The following is a 17,024-nucleotide window of genomic DNA, read 5'->3' as shown; positions in this document are numbered from 1 at the left end:
TGGTCCAAGATAAGCAATACACAATCATGACAATAAGAATAACTGAAGCACACGTGTGCATATACGTAAGTATACGTCGACTGGCCGGCCACGTACCTCTCTGAGATGCAGATTCTCCTTCTCCTTCTGGTCCAGGATGACCTCCAGGTGGTTGACCTGCGACTCAGCCTCGGCCATCCTGCGGAGCCTCTCGTTGTCATCCTCCATGGCCTTGGAGGGCAAGCCCTTGCTCTGCAGCATCTCCAGCAGCTTCTTGATGGACTCGTCCCGGGCGTTCAGCGTCTGCTTCTGGGTCTCAATGCGCAGCTCCATCTCCTCCAGGGTCTTCCTCAGGAGGAAGAGCTCCTTGGCCTGGCGGTCATGCTCCGCCTGCAGCCGCCGGAAGTTCTCTTCCGTCAACTCGATGGTGAAGTGCTCGGCCGAGCGGTTGCCGCTCTCCTGCTGCAGGAGGTGGTTGAGGTCCCTCTGGGTCCTCAGCTCATCCTGCAGGGCCTGGATGGTCATCTGGAGGTGCTGTGGGGGGAAGACGAGGTGTCTAGTCAGCGTCGGCCTCACGTCACATCCCCACCCATTCCAGTCCGTCTCAAATCTGAGCTGCGCTTCAAGAGGGCGGGCAGAAGCCCAGTTTTCGTTGAGGATACCACAGAGATGATGTCAGAAAGATTAATTTGTGCATAATGTCGTCTACAGATGTGGACTTGGACACGTGTGTCGGTGTCGTTATTTTTAAGCGCTATCATCATAAAATGTTCACAATGAGGTTACCCATAATTCATTTCAACTGCCGAGCTTTCTTTCCGGTCAGCAGGAAGGCTATGCACGGCCTAATTCTGACATTAACAGCTCTAATGCAGATAAAATAGACAACTATTATAACACGGCAACGCTACACACTGTCATTAAGAGCGGTTTCTAAATTCCTGGAGAACTGGAAGAGCTATAGGGATAAATTACAGGTACGGACAACAGGGAGACGGTCAAATACGACATGCAGACTTTCTGTCAACACACACAACTCAGACCAAGTATTCTTTTCCTTATTACTAAATTAATTAACAAAATGTGCAATGCCAGCTAGTGGCTATACTAGCATCCACTAAAGCACTAGCAAAGGCGTGGTTTATCGATTCAAAATCATGTGCGTTGCATACAACTGCAGGAGTATGATTAACATTAACCTTTATCGATATGAAAGAGAGAAATCATTAGTCAGACGTGTTCAGACAGCACCAGGAGACATGGGAGCAGATTTTGAAATAATACAATATCCGATTTCTGACTTGCATTAAGTGAATATTGTTTCATAAGCAAATCCACTCGGCTCAGTCTGCTGCATAGCTGCGAACACAATTTTGCACACCCTCCTGTATTTGAAATGAAAAATGCTTTAAATCACATCGAGGAAGTGTGTGTGCTGTGTGCGTGTGACAGAGAGAGAGAGAGAGAGATAAAGAGTGTGTGTGTTGGCACTATTTACATACCTTACTGTAGCCCTGTCGTTTTTGAAGCATGTAAGAACAACACTGATTTATACAAAATTAATATATCAATATAAAGAATGATTCATACATGTATTTATATTTTCACACGTTGTTTTTAAAAACTGTGGTGCAGACAGTAGATATATCAGCATGGAGGAACACATTTGACCGTGAAAATGTAGCAGGGTGTGCAACCCAAGTACCCAACAGAACAGCTGTGTGTGAGGTAAAGAATACTTCAATCTCTGAACTCAAAGACGACGGCACACTACAACAGGGTTATGTTTCGCACACCCAGGGGTTGCAAACATAGGACAAACCTTGGTTCTTCTCGCATCCAATGGCTGCACAGCATGGTAAATGAAAAAATGCACCAAAATCACATAAAGTGAGAGCAAAGAAGCAAGCAGAAAAAAAATCAGAATACAAAAGAAGCAGAAGAAAGGCAGAACATTTGATCCATCAATACAGAAAGCAGTATCACAAAGGAAAGCGCAGCAGCCTGTGACTATCAATACGTATCAATACACTGCGATACATCTGGAGAAACTGCATAATAACTGAACACACAAATCGGTGCAGCAGGACAATACACAATCAAGACATTGATACAGTCGTTCTCAGTGCTGTAACAAAACACATTTATATATATTTCATTATCATTTATACTTTTGTTGTTCTTGCACAATCCCACATAATTCTTTGATCTTTTACATTAAAAAACAACAACATACATTTGCTTTTTTTAATCAAGGAAAATCATTTCTGGAAGGAAAACCCTTGTAAAATGTCAGACGGATGTTTTATTGGCAGCCCAGTAAGTAAGTAAATAAAAAAATTAATTGCAAGGAAATGGCGCACCAGGCAAGTTGCTACAGTGTTCAGTAGATACGGTGAAAATTGAGTATCTCGGCAGTCAGAGTCAGTGTGGGGGTGTCAGTGTAAATCAATTCACTGGTTTGACCATGTCTAGAACGATTACATGTCAGAGATGAAAAGATAACCCTGAGAAACCCGAAAAACTCACGAAACTAAACCAAGACATCAACTAGGGCTGTGCGATATGACGATATATATCGTATGACGATAGAAAAACGTCTATATTTCATATTATGCTATATCGTTTATATCGTAGTGTCGCAAATCGCACTCTTTACGGCAGTATTTTTCGTCATTAGGACGCTTTGCGTTCTTCCCGGTTCTTCCACACGTGTCGGATGCGGCAAGAAATGAGCATCAGAAACACAGACGGACAGGAGGAGAGACCTGACGCACAATAACACACAACCAAGAGATCCTTTAATGCGCAGGCGCACACGGTCCGCCCCGCTCTCATCGCCGGGCTGAACTCGATCTGCAAGCACCCCCACCCCCGCTAATTTAGACTGATATAATTTATATAAAATTAATAAACGTTTGTTTGCATTTTAATGAATTGGAAAGCAATGCAAACACATGCAGAAGGTATAATTTTCTTTTTATTAAGATGGTGAAGTGGTTCAACAGTTGTATTATTATTATTATTATTATTATTATTATTATTATTATTATAACTATTTTGTATTAACATCGTGCTGTACTTGTAAGTAGAATCGAGACGCGACAGTCAGAGGAGAAATGTCTGTCTAGCAGATGTTAATGCGCCGCTATAAACCCGGCTGTGCTAAATATAATTGAATATATTCCTTTTACAGCGCCGCATGTGTTGCGTGATCACTATTACTTGTGTTACTGTTGTTATGTGACAGTAAATCATGCTGTGTGTGTATAGATGTGCTCTGAGGAAGAGAAGTCGAAACGCGTCAGCATTATGATGTTCACTTTTTCTCTAATAAATAATTTCTGAGACATCGATGAATATGGACTGTTTTTAGACGGGAGCTGCTGTACCATCCTAATATAATACGGATAATTGTTCTATATAAAATCCCTGGGATAAGGCACCCCGTATTTAAGATTTATTAAAACTATTGTAACGCCAGCTATTTTTAAACATATATATATATATATATATATATACACTCACCTAAAGGATTATTTGGAACACCTGTTCAATTTCTCATTAATGCAATTATCTAACCAACCAATCACATGGCAGTTGCTTCAATGCATTTAGGGGTGTGGTCCTGGTCAAGACAATCTCCTGAACTCCAAACTGAATGTCTGAATGGGAAAGAAAGGTGATTTAAGCAATTTTGAGCGTGGCATGGTTGTTGGTGCCAGACGGGCCGCTCTGAGTATTTCACAATCTGCTCAGTTACTGGGATTTTCACGCACAACCATTTCTAGGGTTTACAAAGAATGGTGTGAAAAGGGAAAAACATCCAGTATGCGGCAGTCCTGTGGGCGAAAATGCCTTGTTGATGCTAGAGGTCAGAGGAGAATGGGCCGACTGATTCAAGCTGATAGAAGAGCAACTTTGACTGAAATAACCACTCGTTACAACCGAGGTATGCAGCAAAGCATTTGTGAAGCCACAACACGTACAACCTTGAGGCGGATGGGCTACAACAGCAGAAGACCCCACCGGGTACCACTCATCTCCACTACAAATAGGAAAAAGAGGCTACAATTTGCACAAGCTCACCAAAATTGGACAGTTGAAGACTGGAAAAATGTTGCCTGGTCTGATGAGTCTCGATTTCTGTTGAGACATTCAGATGGTATTCAGATACGAATTTGGCGTAAACAGAATGAGAACATGGATCCATCATGCCTTGTTACCACTGTGCAGGCTGGTGGTGGTGGTGTAATGGTGTGGGGGATGTTTTCTTGGCACACTTTAGGCCCCTTAGTGCCAATTGGGCATCGTTTAAATGCCACGGCCTACCTGAGCATTGTTTCTGACCATGTCCATCCCTTTATGACCACCATGTACCCATCCTCTGATGGCTACTTCCAGCAGGATAATGCACCATGTCACAAAGGTCGAATCATTTCAAATTGGTTTCTTGAACATGACAATGAGTTCACTGTACTAAACTGGCCCCCACAGTCACCAGATCTCAACCCAATAGAGCATCTTTGGGATGTGGTGGAACGGGAGCTTCGTGCCCTGGATGTGCATCCCACAAATCTCCATCAACTGCAAGATGCTATCCTATCAATATGGGCCAACATTTCTAAAGAATGCTTTCAGCACCTTGTTGAATCAATGCCACGTAGAATTAAGGCAGTTCTGAAGGCGAAAGGGGGTCAAACACAGTATTAGTATGGTGTTCCTAATAATCCTTTAGGTGAGTGTATATACACACACACACACACACATATATATATATATATATATATATATCCCATAACAACATAACACACGTAATAGTAATCACACAACACTTGCCCTGTAATGTTGCATTCTGCATATATTTACCATGACAGCCTGCATGTAGTATTTGTTAGTTTTGCTTATTGAAGGATTAACGAAATACTTGTAGTTTGAATGTCTTTGGTCTTATTTTGTGGCTTGATTGGATAAAAACAAGAAATATCGAGATATATATCGTGTATCGCCCAATCTTCTAAAAATATCGAGAAGTCATATCGCCCAGCCCTAACATCAACATAATCATCCAGGAGTGGAAAGTGTGAGTTGGACTACATTAAAGCTACGAAACATGGGGAGACTTTCCAGCCCAGCCAACTCAAACTCAATCTCAATCTCAGATGCCCAGCCTCCACAATCTTCATCTCAAAGCAGCGTCTGCGCCCACGACGCTCCAACCCCGCTGAAGGGACGGCTTCTCCAGCTCTGCATACCTTGCGCTTCTGGAAAAGCGGCTTGTGACAAACAGCCGTAACAAATCATGTGGCGGAACTGGACAACAGTTTTAGTGTTGCACTGAGGAGTTCCCCCGATGCAGGACGTTATAATCACTCAGCCTTGTCTTGATTTATAACCGCACATGACATTCCTCCGGTGAAGAGACGTCGCCTGCCTGCCTGCACACACGGCTTTCAGCGCCAGCGTCGGCTGCTACGCGGTGCTTGGTGTCGTCCTGTGCCTAACTGCAAGGTCAAACTTATCTTCCCACCCTTTCATACGATACAGTCTGAACTTCTTGGCACTTAAGATTAAGACCACGTTCACAATCAAATCAATCAATCAATCAATCAACCAACCAATTGATTTGAATTTAGTATGGCGCCCTTCGCAGGCCACAGCGCTCTTTACAGACTGAAAATAAACAAAGAAATAAAATAAATAAACAAATAAACCATTAGGCACGAAGGAGAGAAAAACAAAAACTCCTATAGACCTGGAAAATGACGGACATACATAGCGCTTTTCCAGCGACATGGTGCCGCTGCTCGGCCTGGGATCCAGCTGATCTTTAGTGAACCGGCGCGCTTTTCCACCGGTGTTGGAACCGAACGCTGACGTCACTGGGGTGGGCGTTCCCAAGCGCGGAGTAGAAGAGAAACACCGAGGACTGCGACTTTAAACCCTATTATACATCCCAATCAAACTCATTGTGAAAAGCAAAACAAAAAACGCAACATCACATGTAGACAAGCAGAAACGCAAATACAGCTATACGAATATGCTAAGATAACTCAGCATTTTATTTGTATTGATGCATTAAGGGATTTACACCGATTTGCTATTTCAGACACTTTTACTGTATTGAATAAAATACATGCATTCGTCACCGCGCACACAGTTCATTATGAATATACTTTGTATTAGTGGAAACATTTTCATTCATTTTGTGGCGTATTTTAACTTTTATTCTTGTTTAAAACACAATGACTATAGGCTAGTCTACTGATTATGGATGGGGCTGTTTTGGGGGTATTGGGGGTCGTGGGCAGATCAATAACCTGTCAGATGATCTCAGGTGATGTTAATGGTTTGATGGGAAATTGTGCTTATTGATGAAGTCTAGGATGATGGTCACAAATCACTGTTGCATTGTCCCTGTTGCCCGACACGCAGCAATGCTCTTGTTCTGAAAGTCGCCCTGGATAAGAGCGTCTGCTAACAAATACATAATAATAATTATAATAATTATTATTATTATTATTATTATTATTATTATTATTATTGTCTCATCATCATCATAATATCGCTGTAACACGGCTGTCCTGACACGGAAGCTGCGCTCAGTCGTCTCTCAGCGCTGCCATTTGACAACAACTAACTAGTTATTGACCTATGAGACATATTGTCACTGTAGTGTCTCTGACAGACCGCTGTTCGCTGCCGATTTCGCTCAATTTTAATCAAATCTCTCCTCACTGCAGCGTCTCTGCTGGCATTTTAAACATGGCGGCTGAACTCCGGCAAATCACTTTCTGTGGAGACGTCTTAACCCACCCCGGGTCCTGACGTCACTGGTTCTTAGGTTGCAGACCAGCAAGTTTTTGATGCCAGAAAAAGCGGCTCCGCGGCACCGAGCCAGTTCTTTTGTGGTGGAAAAGCAAAACATAGTTCCAAATTAGGCACCGGCTCCTTGTCGGTGGAAAAGCGCTAACAGACAGGTGACAAATTAAAGGAAAAGCCTGAATAAATGAGTGGAGGAACATAAAGAATGCAGACGCCTCCAAATAGGTGTACTGCGTGATACAATTAAGCAATTAACATCCTATCATGCTCTGTGGCATGTATAAAAATGCTGAGCAGGCCCAGTCGACCTCGATTTTGGATCAAGATGGCAAGAGGAAAGGATCTAAGTGACTTTGAAAGAGGGGGCATTATTGGGGCACGAATGGCAGGAGCTTCAGTCACACAGACGCTCAACTGGCTCGTGTTCTGGACAAGTGGGCGAGTGCATGTGTGGGACACCAAGAGAACGGGACAGGCCTGACTGCTGGACCCCTACAGTGAGGGGGTCCAGAGGCTCTGTTATGCTGTGGGGGGCATTTTCCTGGCATGGTTTGGGTCCACTTGTCTCCACTTGTTCCTATGGGAAGGGTCACTGCAAATCATGACAGAGTTATTCTGAGTGATCACCTTTATCCTATGGTGACACATTTCTCTCCTGATGGGAGTGGTCTCTTCCAGGATGACAATGCCCATCCACAGGGCACGAGGGTCACTGAATGGTGTGATGTGAAAATGATGTGAATCGTACGCTATGGCCTTCGCAGTCACCAGACCTCATCCCAGTTGAACACCTATGGGAGATTCTGGACAGATGTGTTTGACAGCGCTCTCCACCACCATCATCAAAACCCCAAATGAGGGAATATCTTTTGGAAGAATGGTGTTCATCCCTCCAGTAGAGTCCAGTGGTGCCCAACACCTTACTGAAACACTGCATGTTGGTTTTTCCTTTTATTTGTCACACATCTGTATATCCGTCTCCTGGCTGGTTGACCAATTTAAAGGGGACCTTTTGAAGCCTATGCATGTTTTAGATATAACCCCAACCCTATCATAAAGAAACCCATAACTAAGTGTTTTGGAAATTACAGTTAGGCTTACAAAACAAATGAACACCGACTGATGTTCTGGGGAAAGGTGGGTTGTATCTGTAACACAAGTTTCAAAACGACCCATATGAAAAACCGTTCCTTTCAGTCAATAATAAAAAGCAATACCTGTGCATCAGAAACTGCTACACAGAGTGTTTGAAACTCTTAATTGGTCTCAGGAACAGGAAATTGATTTAAACAGCTTCTAAAAACCTTTAATTGATTGGGTAAAAAGTTTCACACTGAGCTTTCATGTAGTATTAATAATTCACAATTCATAATTCACAACGGGCTATTTTTGTTGAAAGAAGAATTAGTCATTCTGGAACACCTGATAATGACTGTGATCGCTCTGCCCTTTGTCGGTTATTAATTTTGAAAATATGAAGCATCAGCGGATGGGACGAGAATGAATAGCACAAATAATTGTATGCGTTTATACCCATAAATCTGGGTTTAGACTAAAAGAATTTCTTCATAAAATCGATGATTCATTTCTCAGAGTGCTTTTAACCAATAACCATCAGTCACCGGACTTCGAACGCCAGCGCATAAATCACTCAGGCCCAACCCTTTACTTAAGGAGCGTACACAAAGTATTCAATGCACTACTTTTAATCAGCGTCAGGTTTTAATTAACATTAAACCCGAACCTGGAACGTCTGAGAGGCCTGGTCCTTCGAGAAAAGAATCTGAACAAATAAAACGCATCTGATACTTTCTCTCTTTTCGGTTTATCTTCAGTGCACATTAATAGAGCTCTTCTCAAAGTCTGTTTGCTTCATGTACAGATTATTCTCTGTGAGGGTGTAAGAGCGGACTGAGAAGCCAGGACTTATAGCGTTCGATTTAAGGAGAGCTATAATGGCACGGGATAATAAAACTGCTGTGACAGCCTTTATTTTTCACTCGCTAATACTCATATTGGACAGTGCCAGAGTCCCCCCGCTTTGTTCCACCGGCACGACAGCGCAGTCGCTGCTTAGCCATAATTTCCATTTGGCCTCAGCATTAATCAAAGTCTCCATTAACAATGGCTCCAGGACCGTTTCCAAGGACTGGATGGCGGCCTAGCTCCCATCACAGGCTCCCATAACTTTCTCTAAAAGACATCCCTTCCCAGGTAGCCAGTGTCTGTATTTGCAGCTGCACAGGGAAACTAATCAAAAATACTAACAATCGTCGCAGCATTAGCGGAGCTTTACGTTTTCTTAAACAGACCGAGCTACGGGCAGGAAGAGAAAGCATTTCTCCTAGCAAACTCAAAGCTCAGGAGCGGGACGCAGCGTTTCTTCACAGACAGGAGGACAGACAGCTCTGGCTCTGAGGTGTGATGGGGCGGGAGTCGACGGCAGAGCTGACAGGAAAATGGAGGCCTAGCGCTCCCCAGTCCCAACCCCCCGTCCCACGGTCCTCGTCACGTCATTTCACTCTCAAATAAACGGGCAAGGGTCACAAGAGCTCAGACTGTACAAATAAAAGACGGCATCATTACGGCGACTAAAGAAGATCCCTTTTATTTTGCAAACACAAAGAACCGAGTCACTTCAGTCTTTAATCTGTAACTGACGTTTCCAACCTGTTAAAAAGGATAAACTGAAAGAGTCTCTCTCTGCTGCAGTGTTCCCGCCTCGAACCGCTACAAGACACACTGGAGAGGTTGCAGTTTTTTCCCCTGTATGGCACTAATGGTTATTACAGAAGAGATTGAAAATGACTCTGGGGAGGATATGAAAACATCATGGCTCGGGCCGGGTCTCCTCTCGGATGCGTTCTAATCCCACCACAGACTTTCCAGTGTCTCGATTACAGGGGGATCCGAATGCCAGCCTGGCTTGGACTCCAGATGTAATGATGTCACGATAAAGTAAGGCAAATTGTTATATAGACGAAATTAACAGCGCCAAAGAAAATGCATTCCCACCCAAATGCTTGTGTGTGTGTCCTTTGTCCTCCTATAACAGTCACACTTCACCGGCCCATCGTTTCAAGCTCTCTGCTGCCGAGGTTTGCCAGCACATGTCCCTGTAGCTGCAGCTGCTAGGAAAGCCAACAATGCGTCGATGGCAATTACTCTAGATAGATGTGAGAGGTGTTTAGAGTCCGCTACAGGCGTTAATTATATTCCCCAAATGCAAGTGCCATCGTCCGATACAATTTACAACCAAGGATCTCCTCAGCTCTCCCTGGAAGACAACCTGTCCCTCTTTACTCTGTTAACCCCTAAATGTGAGTTTCTATCAAGCTTCAACTCAATGAAGGACAAGAAAAACATGACGTGCTTTAAATACGCTGGTTGAATAGAGTTCTCCATTCTGTATTCCCAGAACGACACGTTCAGATTGGCAAGCCGTCATTTCCACAGATGTGGTCGGCCCGGGAGGCTTGGCCATTCAAAACTAGCCTCTCGTGATTCGGGGCCTACCAAACATTCATCATTTTCTCAGCTCAAGACTGCCGCTTCCTCCTGGAATATGAATAATATTGCACATTGGGGGGAACCCACCACTCACTACGATGGGGAAACGGATGCCTTTACTTTCGGATTATTATAAAGGGAGCTCCTTCATCATCAGACTATCATTAGAACTGTAATCCTGTCCTGCTGAAGGATCTAACATCCCCCACTAGATGGCAATACATCTCCTTCAAAGAAGCAAAGGAATCACTGACAGGGGTTGTGCTGAAGAGAAGAGGAGAAAAGAAAACGGGGAAAAAGTTGAAATTTAATTTGCCTTTGCTGTTTTTTTTGTTTTTTTTTCCATGTCTACTCTTATTCTTATTTGTATTATTCAAAACATAACTACCTCGAGGTAGAACTGTTTTAAAGATGGAAATGTGTGAAGAAGGAGTTTGGGAACAACATGATTTCAAGATTTCACCTGAGTGGTCTTCTCTACCCAGTCCTCCGAGAAAAAGACCACAAACAGGAGCTGCAGTGATTTGGCACACAAGCAATCCTGCTCTTTCAAAGCAGCTGTTTTTACAGTACGTGACTTTGTGCTCATCTGACTGCATTATAAAAGAATCTATGGGCACCCATCTTAATTCTGTGCAATCGTGCATTCACATAAACAATTGAACAGCTTCGGCCGCTAAGATATGTCCCCCCCAGAGTCATTCTCCCACAGACGGAGACGGCCAGTTTACGGGCACCGAACTAATCCACCGATCGAGATTCTTAAGAGCCCGAGTCAACGGCGCCGGGAACTGCTGCACACACATGGGCAAGTCAATCCATCAAGAGCCGCCTCGCAATCATCGAGATGTCAGTGCCGCTCTCCCGAGGTTTCCACGCACAGCTGGAGCCGGTGGGCGCCGCTCGGCTCAGCACCCCAGCGGCGACGGAAAAAAGGAAGCCGTAAAACACAGAAACGGGGTCAAGAGACGACCAGGGAGGGGCGGACTCAAACCTGTGCAGGCAGGCGAGGTCACTGAGGCCAGCATCATGTCACGATTCCAGCAATCATCAAATCTATCTGTATGCCTTTTTTTAAAGAATACAACAGAAGCTACTGTATATGTGCTGCTGCCAAAAATCAAATCTACATTTCCTCTCCGTGAAGCCTGTCTAAAGTTCCTCAAAAAGACCCTAATTGCATGCGTCACAAAATCCTTATTCGTTCCTCATGTGGACGCAAGTAGTTTATCAAAATGCCAGGAAAGATTACATTTCTTTCCCTGTACTTAACGGACGGGAGGAAGGCCCACCAGGGAGACCCCGCGTTGGCTTCTGCGCTTTATCACACAACACACACTCGCTCCAGCTTTACGTAACAATCTCAGCGAGAGGTCAGAGCGCATACACAGAACAGTGGAAGAAGCAGAGGCACACGCCCAAGCATTCACAGGGGGTTAAATCTCTCCACACACCGCCTGCGTCTCTATCTCCGCTAAATCTGATCCCAGAAGTGGCTACTGGGGAAGACCATCGGTCTGGCCACCCAGTCCAGCTGTCCGAGCGAGGGCGTACGTACAGGAGAGCCCCAGCATCCCGACCCATGCAGGCTCCGTTTTCTTTACCGACACTTCCCAGTTTAAGCCACCAGTGGGAAATACTGGGAAGCTGCAATTAACTCATTGTCTCTCCGCATATAAAACACCCAGACGCAGTCATCTGGCACAGATCTGAAGGGAGGGGGGGAGGAAAAAGAAAACTAGGCTGCCTGGAAAACGCACAGCCGTGGAATTTAATGTGCTTTTGATTTTGATTTCATTCTCACTGTATTCAAGCCTTCTGTGCAAGAGGGTTCCCGCGGGATTGAGATTCGGGAGATGCTAGTTAGCGCATCCTCCCTGCCAATATAAGATACACAACTATAAAAGGCCAATGAATCCGACTTCCGAAAAGAAAACAGCAATGCCAGTGAGGGCTGCAAAATATTTACAGAGAACTGCTGGCCAACGCAGGGATGAAATGTCTCTTCACAGAACATCTGTCGCATACAGGACCGCGGGCATTGAAACCATGCTTAATAACGATTGGCAAATTAAGACCGAGGCCATGCTGTCATCAGAAGTTCTTCATGAAGCATGTAATGTTCCTCCAGCAGAAACTCATTCTGCTTCAAGTTTAATGACAGGGGATCCATAATATCCAGCTTATGGAATATCAAATGCATTTGTAGGTTTTGCTTTATGGTGGAAAATGCACAAGAAAACAAAAAGTTAAACGAATAGTACTATACATACTGACGGTAAAGAAACAAAATACTTCAACCAGGGAACTGTCCCTTATGTGTCTCACTCTTGTATCCAATTTAAAATATTTAAAGGCTCCGGAAAGAACAATTATATATAGCCACAAGTTCAAACCCACTTCTTGAAGATGGACACTGTTGACAAGGGAGTATCATCTTCAATCCACATCTTATCTTAACACACCATCAGAGATGCAGTACCGGGATGTCAATAAACCCGCAGGCAGGGTGCAGATACTGCAACCCCCACACCGTGAGCCGCCAGCCAGAGACCAGAGGCAGGTGTTTTTGCTGGCACACATCCTTTCTGGAGGCCAGGACGACTGCACCCACACAGCGCACTGACACACCTTGCTGTGACCAGAAGGCTTGCCTTCAAAGTGAGTGGGCGAAGACGCACACACACACTCACACCTGAAGGAGTAGATATACTAGAACATAAGAACATAAGAAAGCGTCCAATCGAGAGGAGGCCATTCGCCCCATCGTGCTCGTTTGGTGTCCATTAATAACTAAGTGATCCAAGGATCCTATCCAGTCTGTTTTGGAATGTTCCCAAATTGTCAAATTGTCAGATTGTGACGACTCTCTGTATGATCTAGACACACCTTTAAAGACGATAAAGATCAGATGAACAGATGTTACATAACAACAATACGCGCATGTCCATCAGCACACTTGGGTGGGAAAAATCACCACAAAAAGAAAATAATATCCAGGAGTCAGATCTGAGGAGGACTCCCCATAATGAGGACCAAATTCATTTGTCATCGTCTTAAAACCTCCTTGCTTGCGGTGAAGGTACTTCCGCTTTGATTTCAGTATCACGTCTTCCACCCTGGCCTCAAGTGATAAATAAAGACTGCCACGAAAAGAAAAGAAAATTCATGGTTACACAATCCTCTGATCACCTTTTTACATCCAAAAAATGGGGCAATCAGGAAATAATAAAACCGTGCGATGAAGAGCACCCAAGATTCCACAACGTACAATTCGCTTCCGCCAACGCCGCTGAAAACTGACCTCAAGGGCGGCCCACGGGTAGACAGTCCTGGGCAGAGTGCCAGCCTGTGGTTTTACGAGCCAACCGACTGCTCAGAGAACGACAGAGATGTTATGTAAGATAGATGCCTGATTATAAATCACACAGAGTCCTTTTCACTCAATTAAAGTCAGAGATTCGCAGCGGCTCCACAAAGACACTCTTTCGCGACAGCTCTTTCGCACTGTGTGGGAACAGATGAGCTCAACAAGTTCGTAACAGTTTTATAGATGATACTTAAACTCGACCGAAATGTACTGTGCGCACAGACCGCTTTGGCTGATCGGTGGTGATTTTTCGCAGGAGGGGGAGGAGGTGTGGAAACGAACTAAAATAAAACCTGGTGTTCGGAAAGCTCGGCTCCGATGCTCACCCACTCGAGGTGACAGGAATGAGGATGTGTGAGAAAGCGGGTCACTCCTCTGGTGTCGGGCGCAGTCGAGGGCCACAAACTGGATCGAACAACACTCCCACCTTCCTCCTATCTATCCCGTAGCCTGCAGGCTTTTAAACCACCACCAGTTCCTGTAGATTTCAAACTTATTTTGGGTCAGTCAGTAGGGACACATCTGAGGGTAAATATATTATAATATTACGCACATTAAGAAAAAACACAGGTCTTTAAAATACTTCATAGTAAATACATTGTGATACCAAGTTGCTGTGAGATGTCTGTACACTTCTTAAGCCTGGGATATTAAAGGGGGTCTTTGCAGAGGTCAACGCTTGTAATAACTTCCCATTAAAACTCAAACAAATTAAGCCAAGGGGATTATTACCGACTCCATACATTGCGGACACAATAATCCTCTTTGTGTGTATATATATATATATATATATATATATATATGTGTCGAACAGCACAGTCCTGCGCACACCATTTCACCAAGAAATACAAATCTGCGTCCTTGAATAGTAATAGATACGTAAATAAACGTCTAATGCTTGCCGTACATTTCATCAATATCATTGGTGGCCAAAAATATTTTCATGAGATCAAATAATCAGAGTTTTCTACAATATATAAATATATATAAAGATACAGTGGGAACACAGGGGGTTAAATTATTCATGGCTTCCGTTGGTTTGTGTTCCGATTCCAATTAATATATTCAGTCCTAAAAAGACGGGAAATGTCACTTGTTTCTAAGCTATCTTGTTGACATTATCAAGTCTGCGTCGGGCTGCCGTCGTCTCCGGAGACGGGCTTCCTTCTCACAGTCACGGTTTTCCAGTTTGAAGCCATTTATAGACGCTGCGGTGGAAACCCAAGGTGAGCAAATTACAAAGAGAGCGTGTTTGTGCTTTGAGGGGCTTTATGAGGAAGGACGGGCGTGAAATTGTCTTAACCTGAGAGAGGGGCGGTCGGTGACGGCCAGGGTACACTGGGTAATAGAGCCGTCATACCAGTCACTGTCCTCTCCCGCTCGCCACCGCGCCGTACAACAGATGGCGGAGAACCACACGATACGACTTGTCTTTTCACTATGAAGTAGAAGGTGACATTTCAATATAAATTCCTCAGTTTAGGTTTAATTCATATTAGGTGTTTTATTTTCCTGTATATACACTCACCTAAAGGATTATCAGGAACACCTGTTCAATTTCTCATTAATGCAATTATCTAACCAACCAATCACATGGCAGTTGCTTCAATGCATTTAGGGGTGTGGTCCTGGTCAAGACAATCTCCTGAACTCCAAACTGAATGTCTGAATGGGAAAGAAAGGTGATTTAAGCAATTTTGAGCGTGGCATGGTTGTTGGTGCTAGACGGGCCGGTCTGAGTATTTCACAATCTGCTCAGTTACTGGGATTTTCACGCACAACCATTTCTAGGGTTTACAAAGAATGGTGTGAAAAGGGAAAAACATCCAGTATGCGGCAGTCCTGTGGGCGAAAATGCCTTGTTGATGCTAGAGGTCAGAGGAGAATGGGCCGACTGATTCAAGCTGATAGAAGAGCAACTTTGACTGAAATAACCACTCGTTACAACCGAGGTATGCAGCAAAGCATTTGTGAAGCCACAACACGTACAACCTTGAGGCGGATGGGCTACAACAGCAGAAGACCCCACCGGGTACCACTCATCTCCACTACAAATAGGAAAAAGAGGCTACAATTTGCACAAGCTCACCAAAATTGGACAGTTGAAGACTGGAAAAATGTTGCCTGGTCTGATGAGTCTCGATTTCTGTTGAGACATTCAGATGGTAGAGTCAGAATTTGGCGTAAACAGAATGAGAACATGGATCCATCATGCCTTGTTACCACTGTGCAGGCTGGTGGTGGTGGTGTAATGGTGTGGGGGATGTTTTCTTGGCACACTTTAGGCCCCTTAGTGCCAATTGGGCATCGTTTAAATGCCACGGCCTACCTGAGCATTGTTTCTGACCATGTCCATCCCTTTATGACCACCATGTACCCATCCTCTGATGGCTACTTCCAGCAGGATAATGCACCATGTCACAAAGGTCGAATCATTTCAAATTGGTTTCTTGAACATGACAATGAGTTCACTGTACTAAACTGGCCCCCACAGTCACCAGATCTCAACCCAATAGAGCATCTTTGGGATGTGGTGGAACGGGAGCTTCGTGCCCTGGATGTGCATCCCACAAATCTCCATCAACTGCAAGATGCTATCCTATCAATATGGGCCAACATTTCTAAAGAATGCTTTCAGCACCTTGTTGAATCAATGCCACGTAGAATTAAGGCAGTTCTGAAGGCGAAAGGGGGTCAAACACAGTATTAGTATGGTGTTCCTAATAATCCTTTAGGTGAGTGTATATGGTGACTAAAAGGTGAAGGTCAATCTCATCAGAACAGAATTTGATGTTGAGTTCATACAGATTAGTTAGGGAGTCATTTTTATTTGTTCAGGTTCAAACCAAACCACAATTGTCTTGACTATACGGTTTGTGAGTATGTGAGAAAGATATATACAGACAGGTGACAAATTAAAGGAAAAACCTGAATAAATGAGTGGAGGAACATAACGAATGCAGATGCCTCCAAACTGTTGTACTGCATGATACAATTAAGCAATTAACATCCTATCATGCTCTGTGGCATGTATAAAAATGCTGAGCAGGCCCAGCTGACCTCGATTTTGGATCAAGATGGCAAGAGGAGAGGATCTAATTGACTGTGAAACAGGGTATGAAAATGATGTGAATCATACGCTATGGCCTTCGCAGTCACCAGATCTCATCCCAGTTGAACAACTATGGGAGATTCTGGACCGACATGTTAGACAGCGCTCTCCACCACCATCATCAAAACCCCAAATGAGGGAATATCTTTTGGAAGAATGGTGTTCATCCCTCCAGTAGAGTCCAGTGGTGCCCAACACCTTACTGAAACACTGCATGTTGGTTTTTCC

At 44.1% G+C, this 17,024-nt stretch overlaps 1 protein-coding gene across 7 annotated transcripts in view; it reads right to left on the bottom strand.

Annotated features, from left to right (window-relative positions):
* erc2 (ELKS/RAB6-interacting/CAST family member 2) overlaps positions 1–17,024 on the bottom strand; it is a 272,071-nt gene that overhangs the window by 225,172 nt on the left and 29,875 nt on the right. For all 7 annotated transcript variants that reach the window (XM_066697715.1, XM_066697717.1, XM_066697716.1 and 4 more), the window contains exon 3: positions 97–513. In XM_066697715.1, coding sequence (XP_066553812.1) covers positions 97–513 — 417 coding nt within the window. The remainder of the gene's footprint in view (positions 1–96; positions 514–17,024) is intronic.

The sequence above is a fragment of the Amia ocellicauda genome, chromosome 3, assembly GCF_036373705.1.
Source record: "Amia ocellicauda isolate fAmiCal2 chromosome 3, fAmiCal2.hap1, whole genome shotgun sequence".
Lineage (NCBI taxonomy): Eukaryota > Metazoa > Chordata > Actinopteri > Amiiformes > Amiidae > Amia > Amia ocellicauda.
Note: the sequence above shows the minus strand (reverse complement) of the source record. Positions and strands in the feature narration are given on the sequence as shown.